The following is a 20,439-nucleotide window of genomic DNA, read 5'->3' on the forward strand; positions in this document are numbered from 1 at the left end:
CAAGGTTGGGGCTTAAGCTTGGGTTATGACAAATATTTTGCCTTTCCGAAAAATATACAGATTAAGTAGTTGTGATGACAAATTCTATCTTCACACATCTTTCCCCCTGCTTCCTCTGCCAAGGCAGAATGGGGAACCTGTTTTGTCATGACCAAACTGTCTTTGATACTGAATATGAAAGGAGTGTGCAACAGACACCCCTTTATGACACGCTCACACCATCATCAGCACTAAAGGATGACAGCATCATACCAGGTAGGAGAGATGAGAGGCTGGACCAGGAAATACCAGACTGTATTCATCTTCTGAAAATACTGCATTAAAAACCAATTTGTTGCTCTTACAGCAACTTTTGTGGCAGCTCTTATGCCTATACTTTTGTGCAGGTGCATAAGAGGAGAGCAATTAGCACTCTCTAATTGGATCCCCCCCAAGTTCTTCTAAGCTCTCTGCATGCTATATAGAGCACAGATGATCACTAGCTTCTGAAGCTACAATTTGGTCAATATGATGGACTGCAGAACAAAACTGATAGACCGGAAGGCTCTATTCTGAGGCTTCAGACACTTCAAAAGCCATTGAACCCAATATAGATATGTGCTACAGACAGGTACATCTACACCTGAGTTTGTGCAGTTTTCTTCTGAAGGAAACATACCATAATTGTCAGTTTGCAGGTGTCAGGCTAAGACCTTTTTCCTTGGGTCATTAACATGGGTAAGACTTTGTTATGATGTCTAGCTTAGTTTGCGGCATTCATCACTTAGCAGTAACCCGATTCGATGGGGTCTGTAGAAAATGGCAGCTGAATGACAATGTTCTCTATGCTTAGCCATGGTTTGCAAGTCCAAATAGCACTGGTGGATTTGCTCCTGTCATCTTTTGTTGTCAGTCAGAATGGGGTGGAGCCATCCTTTCTATTGTTATTGTTGGATGAACACTTTTTGGGGGGGAGGGTTCTATTGTATATTTTTCTATGGATTTGGCTTTTAATTGATTACCAAGGTGTTTTGAATTTTATGGATTTTTTATTCTCTTTGAGACCTCTTCTTGTGGAAAGTGATGAATGGCAATACTCTCTCTGCAGAGAAGAGATCCTCACTGCTAATTGCCTACTGAGAAGAGAAGGGAACACTTGGCGCCAGCCAAGCTGGTAGGCCTTACTTGGTGGCAAAAACATGGTGCAAGAGACCCCACATCCATACTCCTGGTGCTGGATTAGAGCCCCCCCCCAAGAGCAAGCCAGTCGGACGCCTGGGGTGGCACGCGTGCCCTGCACCAGGGGCAGGGCCGTGGGGCCTCCGAGGAGTCTGCCTGCCTCCTCCCCCTCAGCCGCCTTTCAGCTGAGGGGGAGGCAAGCAGGCAGACCGTTTGGGGCATTGTGGGGTCTGTGGGCACCCAATCTACTGCGTCACTTGCAGGAGAGATGCGTGGCTTGGGCGTGCTGCCTCACAGTGAGTGCCACCCAGCATTTTGTCACCGCCCTTCAGTTGTGACACCTGGGGCGGCCTGCCCCTGCCACACCCCCTTTCTCCGTCCCTGCCCCCCCCCATAGCAACATTTGTGACAGCAGAATGGAGCATATTAGGTACTGTACTTTGTTTTAGCACTAGATATGAGCATCTCATTCTACTCTGTGGGAAGACTTCAGTGTAGCACTATGGCTAATGTTCCATCAGCACAAGGATTTTTCCTTGTGCAACAGAATGCTCTCCCTCTCTCCTCCACCCTAAATCTGTTGTAGGGTGGGAAAGTCCCATTGCATAAGTGGACACCATTCTTCTCACACAGTTGTTTAGTTGAATTTCGCCTGTGAACCTTTATATACTTCTGGGAGCACGTAATCTCTCCTGACTCATTGTAGCTCTCTGAGGGGTATTATGGTAGAGAGAATTCTGTTTGTCATCATAACCTTTCTGATATGTGATGAAGTCATCGTATAAGCCACTGTTCTCATAGACATTATTTTAAAAAATTGGAACCTAGAGTAGTGAGCTTATATAAATCAATCACCTGTTAACATATACTGGGAATCTGACTCTTGTTGGATTGCGGGGGGACCAGCCAGAGGAGTGATTTTTAACAGAAAAATGACTGATGAGAAAAGAGTTAATCACCCCCACCCCCACCCTACTCCTGTGTTTCCGAATCCCAGGCTGCTTTTCTTTTTAAAAATCACCAGGACTTCAGTATAAGTATCTGTAAGTAACATAAAATTTTTTTTCCTGCCAGTAGCACCTTAAAGACCAACTAAGTTAGTTCTTGGTATGAGCTTTCGTGTGCATGCACACTTCTTCAGATACACTGAAACAGAAGTTGCCAGATCCTTCTATATAGTGAGAAGGTGGGGAGGGGTATTACTCAGAAGGGTGGTGGGAATGGGTGGTTGGCAGATAGCTGAGATGAGCCTGTTGACGACTCTTAACGACTGCAATAGGTCTTACAGGAAAAAGCAAGGGGTGAGAAGGTGAAAAATGGCTTTGTCATGTATAATGAGATAAGAATCCAATGTCTTTGTTCAGACCAGGTCTCTCCATGGTTTTAAGTTTGGTAATGAGTTGCAATTCAGCAGCTTCTCTTTCCAGTCTATTTCTGAAATTCCTTTGTAGTAATACAGCTACTTTGAGATCTTGTATAGAATGTCCTGGGAGATTGAAGTGTTCTCCTACTGGTTTCTCTGTCTTGTGATTCTTGATGTCCGATTTATGTCCATTTATTCTTTGGCGTAAGGTTTGGCCTGTTTGTTCAATATAGAGAGCTGAGGGACACTGTTGGCATTTGATGGCATATACAATGTTAGACGATGAGCAATTAAATAGTCCCGAGATGGTATGTGTGATGTTGTTGGGGCCAGTAATGGTGTTGTCCGGGTGTATGTGGCAGCAAAGTTGGCATCTGGGTTTATTGCAGGCTCTGGTGCCAGTGTCCGCGTTACGTCTGGTTGTAGTATTATTGTGGGTTAGGAGTTGTTTAAGATTGGGTGGCTGTCTGTAGGCAATGAAAGGTCTTCCTCCCAGAGCTTGAGAAAGAGAACTGTCATTGTCCAGGAGAGGTTGTAGATCTCTGATGATGCGTTGTACTGTTTTGACTTGGGAGCTGTATGTGATGACTAGAGGTGTTCTGTTATTTTCTTTTTTGGGTCTGTCTTGTAGCAAGTTCTCTCTGGGTATCTGTCTGGCTCTGTTGATCTGTTGTCTAACTTCATCTGCTGGGTATTTTAGTTCTAAAAAGGTTTGCTGTAGATCTCTTAGGTGAGAGTCTCTGTCTGTAGAATTGGAACAGATACGGCTGTAACGTAGTGCCTGGCTATATACAATGGACTGTTTGGTATGTTTGGGATGGTAGCTAGAGGCATGTAGATATGTTGGTCAGTTGGTTTACGGTATAAGGTGGTGTCTATGCGTCCATCCTGTATTTTTATAGTAGTGTCCAAAAAATGTATTTCTTGCATAGATTGATTCATTGTTAGGTTGATTGTGGGGTGAAAATCATTGAATTTCTGGTGGAAGGTGTCCAGGGTCTGTTGACCACCCTTCTGAGTAATACCCCTCCCCACCTTCTCACTATATAGAAGGATCTGGCAACTTCTGTTTCAGTGTATCTGAAGAAGTGTGCATGCACATGAAAGCTCATACCAAGAACTAACTTAGTTGGTCTTTAAGGTGCTACTGGCAGGAAAAAAATTTTTTTGTTTTGACTATGGCAGACCAACACGGCTACCTATCTGTAACTGTAAGTAACATGTCATTTACTCATGATGAAAAAAGGCATTCCAATGCTTTAGCTCTTGAGCATCGCTGCTGGAAGAAAGAAGAAATTGGCATGGTGTGTGGGTGTGGGTGTGTGTAAAAAACAGACAGGTCTTTTCTCATCAAAATCCTATGATAAACGTATATTGAGGAAATCACAGTGTAAAGCGTCACCAAGAGACAAAGAATAGCCTTGAAATCCTGAATATATGAACCTTAGCATATGTATTGCAGTGACTCGATTCACCGGGTTCTGTCAGTTGAATGACAATGTTCTCTATGCTTATCCATGGTTTGCAAGTCCAGATAGCACTGGTGGATTTGCTCCTGTCGTCTTTTGTTGTCAGTCAGAATACAAAACCAGTGTTTGTGTAGTGAATGTGTAGTAGTCGCTGGCAACAGCTAACTGGAGTGAAAGGAAAATACTTCAAATTCCCCAACAGCAGATATTTTCTTTAACAAGAAAAGGAAAAAAGAAATGAAGCAGATTCTATTGTGGTACTCAAATCAATTGTTACCCATATTTCCCTTGCTTCCTTTTTTCCCTCCATCTTCTGTAAAGACCCAGAATGAGGTGAATCAGCTGATTTGGAACAAGCTTTCATGTCTCTGAGCTGGTTTGCACCATTAATAAGGTGTGTCAGCGAACCCCCAAAGCACTCTCTTTTTCTTCACAGAGAACACTTCCAGGAAAGGGGGAGGGGAGAACAAGAAAAGTGTGACTTTTTCTATAATGAAGGTAAAATAAACAAGCACAATTGTCCCTGGACATGTTTGTCTGAAATTTGGTGTACGTTTTTTTGTTCAGGGACACCTCCCTCATGGCCCCCATTTTCAAACTGCTTGTCAAAAACAACATCAACAACCCCAGGGGAGCATGTTTTTAACCCCTGCTTCAAATGGTAAAGACTGCCCTGGTGTTAGAAAGCTCCCATTTCATGTTGATTGGGTGGCTGGTAGGATGATGAAGACGTGGACCCTCCTGCAAAAATGATAATGGGTCTTTGACACCCCTCAGCCCTTGACTACTAAGGGGAAGTGAACAATAGGCTTGGAGTCAAATAGGCTCAAAATTGGAATCAGCCAGGGAGGAGTTCATAACCATATATTGAATCTGATACCAATGAATATTCACATCAAAATGTCAAATTCCCAGTAATATTTGACTTCCAATTAATTGTGCTGCCCTTAATACAACATATTTGATACTTCAGAGAGTAATATGCCAGTGTGGACTTATTTACCCTTGCTCCCATGGCTAATCTACATTTTTAAGTGCATGGCACCTTTCTGTTATAGGCAAGTTTTCAGATCCATATTCATGAAAGCAATTAACAGCTATCATTCTCAGGCAAGACATTGTGACTTAGCACTGCATAATCACTATGATGGTTGAGGTTCCAAAAACACTTCAAATCACAAAATTTCCACATCAACTAATCCGGATGTTATATATAGCTGTTGCTTAATGCTAAATAAATATTTGTGTCAGTTAAAGACATTTTTAGATTCTTAATACACATTTTCTTATGAATCAATATGTTATTTGGTCAAGCATGCATCTTGATAATTGTTAACAAGTATGATGATCATAATTGATGGATTTTGGTGATGGCCACTACTTTAAATGGCTTTAAAGGGGGGATTGGGGGAGGCTATTGTTGAAGATTCATTCCCCATGTCTGCAGTCATGGGATTGTTGTCTATCACATGACGGTGTATGTTTTAATTTCACAGAGTGGGAAGTGACGGAGACAGGATGTTTATGTTACTGTGTTCTGTGAAATGGGATTATTGTCCTTTGTTCTTTCTCTTTGCTGTCTGATGAGAAAGAGGAAGGAGCTAAGTCAGAATGCTCCGAGTGTTTTATATATAAATAAAGTAGATTAGCCAAAATGCTGAGTTGCTGAGGTCTGTTACGCAAGCTGCGAAGACTCTGCGGATCCCTAAGTGTGCTGATGTTTCTTGGCATCAGTCGCTGTGATGTTCAGGCAGAAGAAAGCTTTTGAAGCTCCCGAATGATCGACCAGGAGGGAGAGAACATGCCAGTTGGGCATGTGTCTCTACCAGGGTCCTACTTGAGAGTAGGATGGCTCCTGACAGCTATAGTCATGATGGCTACAGTGGTACCTCGGGTTACATACACTTCAGGTTACATACGCTTCAGGTTACAGACTCCGCTAACCCAGAAATGGTACCTCGGGTTAAGAACGTTACCTCAGGATGAGAACAGAAATCACACGGCGGCAGTGGGAGGCCCCATTAGCTAAAGTGGTGCTTCAGGTTAAGAACAGTTTCAGGTTAGGAATGGACCTCCAGAACTAATTAAGTACGTAACCAGAGGTACCACTGTATATGAATATCACTTGCTGTGAATCACAATCAGTAGATGGCTTCTGCACTCATGCCTGGCTTTTAGACTGTCCATAAGCAGCAGATTGGCCACGGTTGGGAACAGACTGTTGGATTAAACAGACCTGTAGTCTGTTTCATCTGGGTTCTTTGTATGAAATGCAACTGATGACAAGATCATGAGCCAGAGCCCCCATAGTTCTGGAACCTTTTTTTTAAAAAAACCCAATTCCTGAAATTGTTTTTATTTTATTTTTCTTTCCTAGCGCCTGTTCTCAGGAAGGCACATTTTTGAAGGTTCTTGATCAGCAGAATGCAAAAAAGAAATGGAATGAAATGAAAGCTGGTTAAGTACTGCTTGTCAGGGAACAAAAGGTGAACCATACAACCATTAATCACAAAACACGGGACCTTTGTTTGGGGGCAGAGGTCACAAACTGCCAGTCGGTTTATTCCTGATTGCTTCATGGTGGTAATGGAAGTGCCCAGACAGCCTTGATCTTTTTCGTTGACCCGACCTGATCTTTTTTTGTGAGGGTTAATTGGTAATTTAAGTATACTGTACAGGTCGAATGATTTGAAGTGCATGCCATTAAGAGTGAGATTCAACACACTCTCATCATTACGAGGGATGTTTGGCTTGGGCATGCGGATAGCTATTCCCAAACCTGCATTTGAAAATAAACATATAGATATAGATATTCACCTCATTGCCCTTTATTTATTTCTGGAATCCTAAAGCAGGTCTACACAGTTTGTAAAATATTTACATTCCAAGCTGGCTTGTGAATGTGGTTTGGGGCAGAAGACATTGCATCCTATTTTTGCTGCTTTCATGGCAGTGAGGGAAAAGGGCCAAAAATAGTACAAGATAGTGCAAGAGGAAGAGCATCAAGAGAAAGAGGGCTGTGTGACCAGCCCTTTTATGGGGTCTCAGAAGGTCACGCCCATTTACCTGGTCACATACAGGGGGAGGATGCTCCAGACCAGGTGTGACAGGAAATCCTCCTGGCTGGAGCAACATTCCCCTGTGTGTCCACTCTGGGCAAACAGGAAATGTTGTATTTGACTGCTTTTGTGATGTTACAAACCACACAAACATCAGAGTCTTTTTGGTCTTATCCCTGTGCCCAGGATCCTAATGAGAATCGAATAGGCCAGTGGGTGGATGTGAAGCCTCAAAATGGCATTGTGGACCTGTCTTTTCCTCTGGCCTCCGAAGCAGCCATGGGAGGGTACACCATAGTCATTGGAAGTCCACTTTTTGCATATGACGATTCAGCAAGATATTTCATGGTGGCAGAATATGGTGAGATTTCAAGGGGAGACCAATTTGGTTGCAGTGTGTGTGTGTGCGTGCGCGTATGTGCTAACAATAAAAGGAATGCAGGCTATTACAGAGGCCAAAAATCACATCTTCACAAACTGGTGAGGCTGCTTTTGAGTAAGAGATCCTGGCTCTTGCATCTTAAAGCCAAAGAACTCTTAAGTTTTGCATAGCTTGGAGATTCTTTTTCATTTCAGATTTGTAGCTGCTGATGTGACAATTTGAAGCAAATGAATAATGGGTGGGGAGGAGGCTGGCTCCTTCCCCATCATGTAGTTTTATTTCTGCTAGGGATGGGAGAGAAATTTGTTTAATTCACAGTGAGCCAACCTGATTCAGTGTCCCTGCATTTGCTTGCAGACTGGAACGCACTATCAGTTCAATCATGCACTTCTCCAGAGTTTGTGCTGCAGTTTAGATCCCATAATGTACACACCAAAAACATATTTTGTGTTAGTAAATACATATGTGTATATATTTTAGGGCATTGAAACAAAGTGTATTTTGTTGGAAGAATGTGTGCAAAGTGCATTAAAATGTATGCAACTTGGATGTTCATTTTTCGTGCATTCGTTCGGAAAGTCACAAAGCCTCAGCAGTAAAAGGAGCCCCTTTAAAGGGAGGAAGGAAGGAAAGACCAGCTATTGGAGGAAAAGAGTGAAACATTCTCTGGCCTAGATGGTGGACAGAAAATTTTTTCTCCCTCTGGCGTGCTGGCTCTCCAAATATGAAACGGGTCACCTTTTGGTGCTGTTAAAGAGAGACAGAAAGCAGGAATTATATGCAAATTATAGATGCGGACAGTCAGAGGTAGGGAAAAATGGATTTGAACATCACCTGTGTAAATGACCTTAGTTCAGGCTTTACAGTGGAAGGCAAGGATTCATTAGCTGAAAGTAGAGTGACGGTGCATCATAAAATAGCTATCTACTCCCCTCTACAGGCACGAAGTGAGAATGGCATGGTGAAATTTTGCCTTCAGAGCCTTGCTGTTCCACCATGAAAAGGTCCTTCCATGCACTGAACACCCCTAAACCCCACACACTTCTTTTGTTCCTCCTTTACATGAACTGAGTAATGGAGACAAGCTCATTTTAATCCAAACAGAGCCTAACCTTATGAGCTCTTGAGGGGACGATTATACCCTTACCTTGCCAAGCACATGAGAATTGAGCTGAAAGTTCTGCTTAGAGATCACTACCCTGTTTTAAAAATGAAAGATTTCTTAACTCATCTGTCTCCCTCCCCACCTAAGAGAGTGTTAGGATTTGATATTTGTAGGTTAAAAGCAAGTATAACAGTTTTGGAGGTGACAGGTTATGTAGAGCTCAGGATGTCTTGGGAAACATTTTAAGAAGACTTTTCCTGTCAGCTAGTGTTATATGTCTCCTCACAGACATGAAGTAATGGGTTAGTTGCCCTCAGACAGAAGCTTGTGCAACAATAAATTTTGTCAGTCACAAGCCTTGAAGAAGGGTGTGACATAAAAACAAAAGCTTTGGGGCGTCACCATTAACATGTCCAGTGCATTGTTTGTTACTGTTTACATTGATAAGTCACATGTTTGCCTAGTCCTCTAGGTGATACAAACCAACTTAGTCAATAAAAATGAAAAGACACACCAAAAATCAGATAAAATGCAATATCAGCACGCTCATGCAAAAAGACAAATGCATAAAAAAGAGCCATAATAATCCCACTGGGATAAAATTTAAGTGGTCATATTTTGTCAGACTAAAGTAATATTCAATATCAATTTTGAGATATTGTAAATCTTAAACATGTTAAAAGACAGGACAAATTTGCTTGGAGCCACTTAAAGCCCCAGGCAGGTCTTCCCTTCATGATTTTTTTTTTTTAATGATCAGAGGTGGCCCAAAACATTTTGGAGCCTGAAGCAAAACATCCTGCTCCCTCTGGGGGACAGGGCATGAGGTTTGCAAGGGTTTCACCTCATGGAAAAGCCCTTGCAAAGTCTCACTGGGATGTGTGAGGGCAAACTCTGCAAGGACTTTGGGAATGCTTCCCTCTCACTGAGTTTTGTTCTGGAGAGCTTTGCCACTGGAGGCAAAACTGTGTGGCAGAATGCTGTGTCACTCTGCCAGTGCCAACACCTCCCTTACCTTGGTTGCTTCTCTGGTGGTGGCAGAAGCTGTGAGGTGGGCACTTCATTTTCCACCACTGCTTCACCCCTCTGCATGGATGGGCCAGGTCTGTCTTTGTTCCTGAAAACAATGTGAAAATTCTTCTACATGTTTCTCATAGCTGCAGTGTATATTATGTTACACTGTTAAGAGATGAAGAGAGTTTGCAGTTGCAGCTAAATTCATTTGCAGCTGAGAGGATAAGCTAGTTGCTAGGTTCACTGTGTGTTGCTGAGGTAATGACAAGCCCGCTGAGTCGTTTTGCCTGGCTAGACTGTGTCCTTGAATTCTGAGAGTGCCTCTTTCTTGACTGGATGGAGAATAGAGGGCAGTGTGTGTGTGTAGAAGCTAGTTGATGGATACAAATGTAAAGTTCACATTTGTTGCACTGTTGACTTTTGCCCATGGTCCCACCCCTTACTGGTATGTGGCTCTTGCAAGGCTGCTTAGAAGGGCACGTGGCCTTTGGGCTTAAAAATGTTCCCCACTAAGGCCGTGCAGGCACAGTTGGGTGGGAGAGAGAGTTGGCAAAGCTGAAGCAGAGAATTTGTCACAACCTAAACTGCAGAGCTAGGACTTGCAGATCAGAAGGTCGGCGGTTCGAATCCCTGTGACAGGGTGAGCTCCCATTGCTCAGTCCCTGCTCCTGCCAACCTAGCAGTTCGAAAGCATGTCAAAGTGCAAGTAGATAAATAGGTACCAATCTGGCGGGAAGGTAAATGGCGTTTCCGTGCGCTGCTCTGGTTCGCCAGAAGCGGCTTAGTCATGCTGGCCACATGACCCGGAAGCTGCACGCCGACTCCCTCGGCAAATAAAGCAAGATGAGCGCCGCAACCCCAGAGTCAGCCATGACTGCCTTTTACCTTTACCTTTGTTCCTCGCTTTACGTGAACATATGGGAGCCTTCAGTGAGTCTCTGCCCTAGAAACAGCTATGAATGCAGGCATATCCTAGGACCCTTTGCATGTGGATTTGAAGTATTAATGGTAGTTAGGCCAGAGATGGGTCAGCCCTTGTGAATGTGAACCCCTGCTTGGGAGGTTTTCTGACTAGATAATCACTTTTTAGAAGCAGTGTTTTAATAAGATAGTTTATGCTACTGAGCAGCTTATTCCACATTCCTAAAATGAGATTAAAACCCTCCTGCACCGTGACTCTTTAATAGTCTCCAGTTGCATAGTCCTCAAGTCTTTCAAACCACAAAACACATACTATATAAATAATAGCTGTGCTTTTAGCACCATCTAGTGGTATTTTATTTATATTTTCCGGCATGCTCAGTGTTCTTTCCCCTATTCTTCCACGTTACCAAGGACACAAATTAACAAAAACAAGTAAATAAGTTACAAGTCAGGACTACACCATTACATAGCTGCTAGGATCTGATACAAGAGTCCCTTGCCTGGTTTGTTCTGTGTCCTGGGAAGAAGAGGTGTGGGATGGTGGCAAGCCCCCCCCCCCTCCCCTCCTTGCACCAATATCCTTGGTGACACTACTTTGGGATCTCCTCAGATTTATTCAGCATTTGGGATTTTATCTAGGGTAAGTCCAACTTATTCCACCCACCAAGTGTATAAGGTAAATATTGAGCTGCAGCATGTATTTGAATTTGAGGTTTTTCTAGGTAATCTAGTAGTTGCCTTTTACGACACTAAGGAAGCAGAGAAAGAGTGAGGGGAGGGAGTACATAAGCCTGAAGCCCATGACCAGGCTCAGAAATTTACCTCACAGAATCATAAATGCAGGAATATGCAGCTGCTCCTTACAGGAATCGAATCTGCAACCATGCTCTAACCAACTCAGCTATCCACCTCCTTATGCACTGCCCTTAGTTTTGCCAAAATGCCGGATAATAAGCAACACAAGAACCATACAACACAAGAACCTTGAGTAAAATATCGGAACAAGCAGTTGAAGCATTAAAATGGACAACCAACTGCACTTATAGTCAGGTAGAAAGGGGTTACCTGCCAGGAGTCACACTCTGCATTACTAGCCAGGCTTAAGACTGCTGCTTTAACTTTCAGCAACCTCCCTCTTTGCACTCCCGGGGCTAAAGGAAGTAGGATAGGATAAGTTTTGTATTGCTTCTCAAATTCCAAGCAGGTTAACATATGTTCAATGGCTACTGGTCATTATGGCTGTGTATTACCTCCACTTGCGGAGATGATGTGCCTTTGGGTACTAGTTGCTGGAGAATGGGAGGTTGCTTGTTGCATGAATTCCCCCCAGGATTCCTATAAGCATGTGGTTGGCCAATGTGAGGACATAATGTTGGAGGAGATGGCCACTGGCCTGAGCCATCAGGCTCCTCTTTTGTTCTCATGACTACACAGGCCTTCAGTCTGATGCAGCAGGACTCTTCTTCTGTTCTAAATGTTGCATTTAGACAAACTGATAATACTGCTTAATCATATTCAGTCCTCACATATTTGTAAGGTGGCATACATAGAGAGGATTTGTTTTCTTCCTTTGTGGTTATCCTAGGCAATTCCGGCCTACAAAAGGTGGTTAAAAGATAGAGACAAACTCAGTGCTAAGGAAGTTCAGCCTTCTTTGAGGTATAGTAAGGCAACAGTCCAGCTGCCTTCCCTCAGACATCCTAGAATTTAATGCTGAACACTTTGGTTCATATGTTCAGCCAATGCTGCAATTACTCAAGTACCTTGCTGAACAGCTGCATCACCTCTATCTATATTTTGCTACTCTAATAGGTGTATGAGGCAGCACCTGCCCTCAGAGAAGCCATACTGGCTCTGCTTCTGCAAGGCTTGTTCTTCTATATGCTTGCTTATTTTATTTTTAACTACACCAGCTTCACCATGACAGATGTTAAGCCAACTGACCTGTATTTCCCAGGATCCCCCCTGCATCCCTTTTAAAAAAATTGATACTACATTGGCTACTTTCCAGTCCTCAGGTATGGAGGCTGATCTGACGATTACATATTTATGTTAGAAAATCAGCCATTTCACATGTGAGTTACTTGACAACTCCCCGGTAGATGCCATCCAGATACAGTGATGTGCCTGTCTTTATTTTGTCTAGAACTTCATTTCTCATTAGTTCTCAGTTCCTGTTTTGTTCAGATTTTTCCAGTAAACCTATACCAGGATTTTCACTCTGGACTGCAGCTGCATTATTGATGTGTCTCTGCTAACGGGTGCAATATACATTTCCCTAGATATCCTTTCCTTTTTGAAGTTTACTCTTTGGGTCTTCCATTATCAAAGTAGCCAGTCTCGCAAGAGCTGTGAGAGACTGCAAATTCAACAGTACAAGATCTGTGGTGCCAGGAAGAGAGTGTAAGGAATACTCTTGCTTTTTGCCTACTGAGCAGCTAATGGTGTGCATCAGTTAATGTGCAAACCATTCTGGCTCTTACAAATAGGAGGAGAGGATGCTTAAATATCATTCAGGTGGGCTGTAATCGCCTTTGTTTCACAGAACGTTGCAAAAAACAACAGGAAGTAAAGGTTGGATATTGAAAGCCTAGCGATAAAGGCCTTAAATGAGTTTGCATGCCGAGTGAAGAATGACAGGTGTCTGGAATACCTCTTAGAAGGATCTTTAGCGCAGTCCATTTTGCTGGTGAAGTCTTTAGGCTGCAATAACACAGCTTCTTCCAAGGAGGAAAAATGAAAGTGTACATTTGCTCTCAGCAGTTATTAAAGTGGAAATGTGATGGCATTATCTGAACACTCATCAAAGGTCAAGGGAATTAAATTGGCATAAGTTAACTCCCCTCCCCCCCGCTCTCTATTGCATGTGACTCCGAAAGGGTTTATCTTTCTTTTCTGAGCTATTCCTAATAGCAACATACAGGGACCACTGCTTTATTTTTTAGAAAAGAGTTGCTGGAGCTTGTCTCTTTAGAAATGTTGCCCTCTGATTCAAACACACTTCTTCCTAAGCCCAGGAGATGACTATGTTTGATGACTGTTTCCTAGCACCTTTCCCCTAGCCATTTCCGTTTTGTAGGGCCTGAAAAGCAGAGACTTGGCTGCACAGTCCAAAATCAAAATTAAGTGTACCGGTAAGTTTTCCCACCAAACAGTGGCGTAGCGTGGGGGGTGCAGGGGGGGCCGGCCGCACCGGGCGCAACATCTGGGGGTTAGGGTTAGGGGGCGCAAATCCACGGGTTAGGGGGCGCAAATCCACGGGTTAGGGGTGCAAATTACTTGCCTTGCCCCGGGTTCTGACAACACACGCTACGCCACTGCCACCAAAACCTCACTTCCTGACATAGACAATAGAATGGCCCCAGTAACTGACATCTTCAGGTGACCAGAAAGTGCTCTTTATTCCCTATGGTTTCAATCTTTTCAAAACCTGATGAATGTTATATTAGAAGTACCATAAGCCCTCCTTTGAAAGTCAATGAAACAGGAACCACTTTTTTTGTTAGACAAGCCCAAGATAATTTCTTTCCTGGGGTGGATTTTGGTAATCTTTGTTATATGGTGCCCTATGTGAGGCCAAAATTGGGTCCCCCCCCCAAAGGATCTTCTCATTATGGATCTTCTCAGTTTTGCACCCCCATATTTTGGCACCCTGAGTGGGGGAACCTCCCACACTGTCCTAAATACAGAGCTGGTCTTTTCTTTGTGTGTCTGGAAAGCAGCCTTCTAGAACCACCTCATTCTTTCGTGATGTCTTCATCAACACTTTTTAACTTTTTATCCTTAGTCCATCAGGACTTACCCATGTTTGTGCTTGCCTTCAAAAACAGTTTCTTCCTCTCTGTTCTGAGTTTCTGATCATCAGCCCCCAAACACGTGCCTGTTCTTGTGGCTCCTAGAAGCTGTCAGCATGCAACAGTGGCCAGTGTCTGGGAATGGCTTCAACTGGCCTGCTAAACCAGGTAAGGATAGCCAACAGGTCTCAAACCCTCAGTGAGTTAGAGACTCCCCCTGCATGCGAAGACAGGCTCCAGCAGTTGAGTGGATGCACATACTGTAGGGGAAAGCGAGGGGCAGATGGAGCTTGTGAACCTGGGAAGGTTAACCCATTTAGGAGAAGGAAAACTCTGATCCTAAACTCCCACTGCTCTGTGGGATATCTTTAGGAGAATAAAAGGCTAAATCCAGAGTGGGAATCCAGAGCTTTTAAGAAGGTTGGATGGTGCCTTGTAAGCTTCCTTCGTGCAGCCAAGCTGGTGCCAAACGTGTTGCTTTCCTTTCTTTTGGGACACATCAATGAGGCTGAGAGGGGGCTATTGTTGTCTGGGCAGCCCAGGACCTCCATACACACTGCCCAGGCTTGCACCCTGGGTAGGTCACTTTGGTACTGCTAATGCAGTGGTTTGACCCCTGGAGGCACAGTCCATTGTTTCTGAAGACAGACAGATGCCAAAAACATTTATCTACTTGTACCATTAAACTCAAACAAACAAGTGATGTTGTTTTCATAGTAAAGATGTCTTTATTCCAAAATAATAATGTGTTAGCCGGACAACTACATACAAAACATCTACACAAGACTTTGGTAAGAAATATATCCATGACAGCTTTCTCAGAAATTCCATAGTGAACCAAAAAAAAAGAACCAACAACAAAGAAAACATAAAAACAAAAAGGCCTTTTTTGTTTTTTTTAAAAAACCAAGTTGCTTTTATTAAAACCTATTGTACATATAAGCCCCCTAACATTTCTGTTTCATTGCTTGTAAAGTTTCTACAGATTATGTTAGAAAATAAAATACAGAGAATGTTAATAAATGGGAAGTGAGGTGTATAAAATTCCTAGATCTATACCTGTGCTTTTGGTTCCAGAGTGTGCAACAGGCATGAATTATTGTACAAGATAAGAAGTGTGGTCTATTATTGGCTGATTTGCAACAAATATTACACTACTAGAAGGTTTACAGTAACTTTGCAATAATGCTATGCATTCTGTGTCACTTTGGGATTCATTTCTTTAATAGAAAAATCAACCTTAAGAGTCTCTATCAAGCTAAAATTAGGTGTGATTAACAGCACAACCATACACATCTCTACCTAGAAGTAAGTCTCATGACTTCAGTGGACTTACTCCCAGGTCAAGTGTGTATAGCATTGCAGTCTTAGTCCCATTAAAACCAATGGAACAAGGTAGTCCTAATTAAATTTCCACTAAAAGTGATTAGCTGGATTGGGGCCGTTCTGTTTTTCATTCATTTTTCATTTCTTTTTTTTTTAAAAAAAGCATTATCATTATTACAAAAAGTAATGATTCCCACCACTATTTGGATCAAATTAGAATAAATTTGTCAATGTGGACTGGGACAGCTATATTATCAGGTGATAGAACAACCAAATTTTCTTCAGCTGCAAGCTGTTTCATGCTTTCGAATCACAATCCTTTGAAAAGTCAGCCAACCAAGCAAAATACTATTAGATATTAAAGAAATTACAAGCAACTACACAGAGCTGCTGCTGTGTCAATCAAGTACTGGGGAAAGTGAAAGTCAAATCATTAAGTTCATGGAAATTCTTACTGAGTTCAGTAGAGCCAGCACTCTTTCTGGGACAATTACTAGCATTTAATACAAGCACAGCGTAGAAGAATCAAAAACATTTTAATGCAGGGTGTTTTGTTTTTTTGCAAGTAAATGCAACTGGGCATACTCCAGTGGTTACATATTTCATGCATATTTTGACTGAATAAGTATATAATGTGAGGAAGTTAATGCATAATTCATTGAAGCAAAACATAATTGAATCTTAGATATCTGAAAACCAGAGACACAAAAATTAGCATCAGCCTAATCTCGTGCATTAACTCATAAGTGTGCTTGTCCTTTCAAGACATTTCTGCTCGGCGCCTGTGCTGAAGGCCCTCCTGAATTTTCCCTAGTTCTTCCCTTCCTTGCCCATTGGCCCTCGATTGCTTTGGGTGGCTTTGCACTGGAAGTGACTGGCTACTCACTGCATGAGAAGACACAACCACAATGAACTAACTGTGAAGATAGAGTGTCTCTGGGTCTTGAGTATAGAGGCAGGGATGGAAAAGGCTTATGAGAAGGAATATAGTGAGGATTTGGGAGGCGAGGTGCACTTTAGCTCTAGAAAAAGAACACTGCCAACCTTTTGAGATTACATTAACTTTTCTGATGAGGCATTCAATAAAAGGACATATATTTATCTTGAATAAAGGACCTCTTTCAAAGTGGCTATGGTGACTGTGGTAAAAAAGCTAAGAGCCTAGCTCCTCAGATTTCTGCTTAGCAACCCCACAGACACCCAAATGGCAGACTGGCTGATGAGTCAAAAGTACAGTAGTTGATTCTGAAACAATGTTTGGATTATACATAGAAAAGTGATGTTATTTCTAGCTGACCACACATGTCTTCTGAGGTGAATCCTTTCTGGAATAGTTACAAATGATACCTTTTAAGTTTCCATGTATAATGAGCCCGTGGTACCCTTTCAAAAAGACACCCCGAGTGCACCAAATATTATGTTGGAAGAGGTGTTTACATTTTCCCAGAGCTCAGCGGTCAGTCTTAGGTGAATCTCTCTGTGTCAAAAACAATAAAATGTGTTTTTTCCCCTTAGGGTGCCAACACACTGTGCTGCTGTTTATAAATGCTGCAGCCCTGAAAGGGGTACAAGATGATTAATGTCAGCAGCTACATGACAAATTGAAAATGAAAACCTTGTGGAATTTTGGAGCTGTGTGCAGAATTCATTCCTTTCCTGCAATAGTTGGAGGTCCCTTACCTCTAGAAGGCTGGTGGCATCACCCTGCACATTATTTCATTCTGAGACCACTGCCTGCAACAATATCATTATAGTATTGGGGACTCTCTAATTTGACTCAGTCCCTTTTGGACTCAGTCCTTGTACAGGATTATGTTTGGCATAGAAAACTGAAGAGAATGCAGAAAGATGCTCTCCTTTTTATACTGTGGTTTTTAACTGCCTATGATTTACAGAACACTCTAATATATTACCTGAATCTTTCTCTACACCTCTTGACATTCCAGGGAAACTCACTGATGCCTTATCTTTCGGAAATCTTTACAGCCTCATGACCTGATGAGCCTCTCTGGCAAAATGACGTTGCATGCATGCTTCTGCCCTCTCCCACACTAATCCCACATTCCTCTGCACGCAAGATGCATACAGAGATCGTTAATTTGCCCAGTACATCAAAATGTTACTAATAATCGAATCACTTGTTCATTATTGTGGTAGACTTGAGCTTGCTCCTTAAAATTATTTATATAACCTCTAGAGTTTTTTGTTGCCTTCTTCATTGTTGTATCTTTCTGAAGCTTTGGCAAGTGAAAGCAGAAACACATGAACATACAAGGTATTTCTGTAAAGGTACCTAGAGAAGAGCTGTCATTTTCAGCATATTTTTTCTAGTTTGGATTTTTGGACACTGGACACAAGTTGTGTTCTCCACAATTATACTGGCTATATTAGGGGCAGGTAACTGAATCCCTATCCTTTGGGCCCAGGTTGCAGCTACACCTTGGCTCTTAAAAGTTCAGCCCTTCCCTGCTTTTCTGCCATGGCACACGCCAGCCAATATTGGGTTTTATGAGAGAGATGGTGAAGGATTAATTCAAGGCATTTGCCTTGCCTGTTACAGTATGCCATAGCTGTGTCTGTAATGTAGTCCCACATTTTAGACAGAAATGCAGGAGCTTTCTGCTTCATCCATGGGTGTCCCTGACCCACTTACTGACCCCAGTCCCCTTTCAATGGTACTTACTCCAATGTCCAGCTTCCTATTGGAGCTGTACTTTTTGTATTTATACTAATATATAATACCAGCACAATCACAACTGTCTCTCAAGACCGTTACTTTCTTCTGAAAATATATGCCAGAAATATGGCAGCCATTACTTGAAAGCTAGTAAGAGAATGAGGAGAAGCAAACATATGATACCTGTGACAATTATATCCGGGTAACAATACCTCTGCCAGGTGATGGAGAGAGAAAAATGGAAGCTTTGTGACTGAAACCAGCAAAAGCAGCTTTGGGAGTGGTGCGGAGAAGCTTCTTCCCCTTCTTCTTTCTTGGAATTACTTGGTAGAGCAAGGTTTGAAGCTCTGATGCTGAGGACCTTCACCTCTGCAGCAGGCTTCTAAACAACACCTTGTATATTTATGTTAGCCCAACTCTTAGAAGGCAATGGCTTCTCCTGAAACCACCGAGATCTGTTTGGTTCTGATCCCCAGGCAAGGATAATCTCCAAATAAGAGATGAGCGAGGCTGGCTGGGACTGATGGAATGCAGCAACATCTGGAGTGCCGCAGGTTCCCCATCCCTGATGCAATTGAGTGCTTGCTTCCCTGTATCTTACCACTTACCACTTGTGGCATTTCAGATGCTGCTGGACTCCAGTTCCCATCAACCCCCTAGCCAGAATGGCCAAAGCTTGAGGGATGATCAGAGCTGTAGTCCCACAACTTCTGGCAGTCACAGGTTCCTGTCTGGTGGTCACAGGATTTCCTGACGTAACATCTGACATGGCAAATGTGAATAGTGTTCTTACTTAGAAGCAGCCCAACAGTTAATCTGTGGCCTTCAGACAGAAAGTGTTACCATTTGTTCTATTCGCATGTGAACAGTTTAAATTTGCTTTCCCTTCTGAAAGTGGGAAGGAAGAAAATATGCTTTATTTTGTAGCGGTCCCTACCGAAGGAAAAAGAAATGTCTCACAGGATTGCTATAAATACAAATTTAAAAAGATAACTATGCACCTGAAGTATTATTGAACCAGCATTATTGAAGAAATTCCTTGGCACAGTTGTGTAATCACAGAGGCACTGCTTTGAGTATTTTGAAACTGGATCCAAATAGATATTTATGTTTGCAATGTAATTTATGCATGCATCCTGTGTATTTACAGGTAATATTTCTATGATTATGGTATGTCCACACAGAGATGTCTATAATTTCAAAGTTATTAGGAGTTCACAATGACTTCACTATTTTTATGCATTAAGGGCTAGCTGGAGCATCAAGGAGCCACTCTCAGCATACATTTGTGAGGAAATATTTATAAAATATATCTCTTGCACCAGCAAGACTAATAAGCAAACCACACTGCAAAAATGAAAACTAATATACACAATTTATATCTTCTTTAAAAAAAAATCAAATCAAGGTTGATTTTACATTTAGCTCAGAGTGCATTATTTGAAAGACTCGGGTTTTGCTAACACGGATGAACATTGCAGGCTCTTAATTCCTTCTTGTCTTTGCAACTAGTAAACTGAGTGCTTTTGAATCTCTTCTTGACTGTCATGAACCTTTCCTGGATTCCACCCCCACACAGTTTGGTACATTCTGACCAAGCAGTCCATGGTTTCATCTTACAACCTAAAATTAAAATAAAATAAAAGCATGAAGGTCAATACTTTGTGTGAAAATTCTCTCTTATGTACACTTGTTTTGATTTCTGTTCTTAACTTCAAGCTTTGAAAATATCATGGTTAGATATATAAATAATTCTACAGGTCACTCGGCATGTTACCTTGAGAAATAGTTTATATTTTTAGAAATTCCTCATGAATATCTGTGGCTCATGAGTCTATCTCAGCTGCCACATCCACACAATGCATCTTCTGAGTGGCAGATGTTGCCCATGTGAATAGGCTGCTCTTCCAAATGCACTGCATTTAACTGGGGCCCTTCTATTAAATAGATAGGACGAATGACAAACAGAAGCAGAGGACTATGGAATGTGCTCCCATTCCACATTTCGGAAAAGGTGCTTGTAGCCAGCTAAGTTTTATTCAGAGTAGACTCTTCAAAACGAATGGTCCTAAGTTTGACGTGACTTGCAAAATTAATGGATCTTTCTGAGTATGCCTGAAATGGGATAAAACCCAAAGTTTCAAAATTGGCTGTCTGGAGCTTAGTAT

The 20,439-nt window shown here is 42.2% G+C and overlaps 1 protein-coding gene and 1 long non-coding RNA gene across 4 annotated transcripts in view; one reads left to right on the forward strand and one right to left on the reverse strand.

Moving 5' to 3' along the window:
* The first annotated feature begins 267 nt into the window (after positions 1–267).
* Positions 268–20,439, forward strand: part of LOC310756465 — a 214,345-nt gene continuing 194,173 nt past the window's right edge. The window contains exons 1-3 of one of the 2 annotated variants that reach the window (XR_014544894.1): positions 268–717; positions 6,368–6,476; positions 7,236–7,356. This is a non-coding gene — a long non-coding RNA (uncharacterized lncRNA). Of the gene's footprint in view, positions 718–6,367; positions 6,477–7,235; positions 7,515–20,439 lie in introns of those variants that run through there. The other variant, XR_014544895.1, reaches the window with a different exon arrangement.
* The window catches only part of SPON1 (spondin 1), a 271,896-nt gene continuing 266,430 nt past the window's right edge, over positions 14,974–20,439 (reverse strand). Inside the window, exons 16-17 of one of the 2 annotated variants that reach the window (XR_014544399.1) lie at positions 18,081–19,894; positions 14,974–18,038 (exon numbers count right to left, since the gene is read on the reverse strand). Coding sequence is in view for 1 of the 2 variants with exons in the window: in XM_083598432.1 (XP_083454558.1) it covers positions 19,731–19,894 (164 nt within the window). In the remaining variant the exon portion in view is untranslated. Of the gene's footprint in view, positions 19,895–20,439 lie in introns of both variants that reach the window. The other variant, XM_083598432.1, reaches the window with a different exon arrangement.

The sequence above is a fragment of the Podarcis filfolensis genome (genome assembly GCF_964270895.1).
Source record: "Podarcis filfolensis genome assembly, chromosome: 1".
NCBI classification, from domain to species: Eukaryota; Metazoa; Chordata; class Lepidosauria; order Squamata; family Lacertidae; genus Podarcis; species Podarcis filfolensis.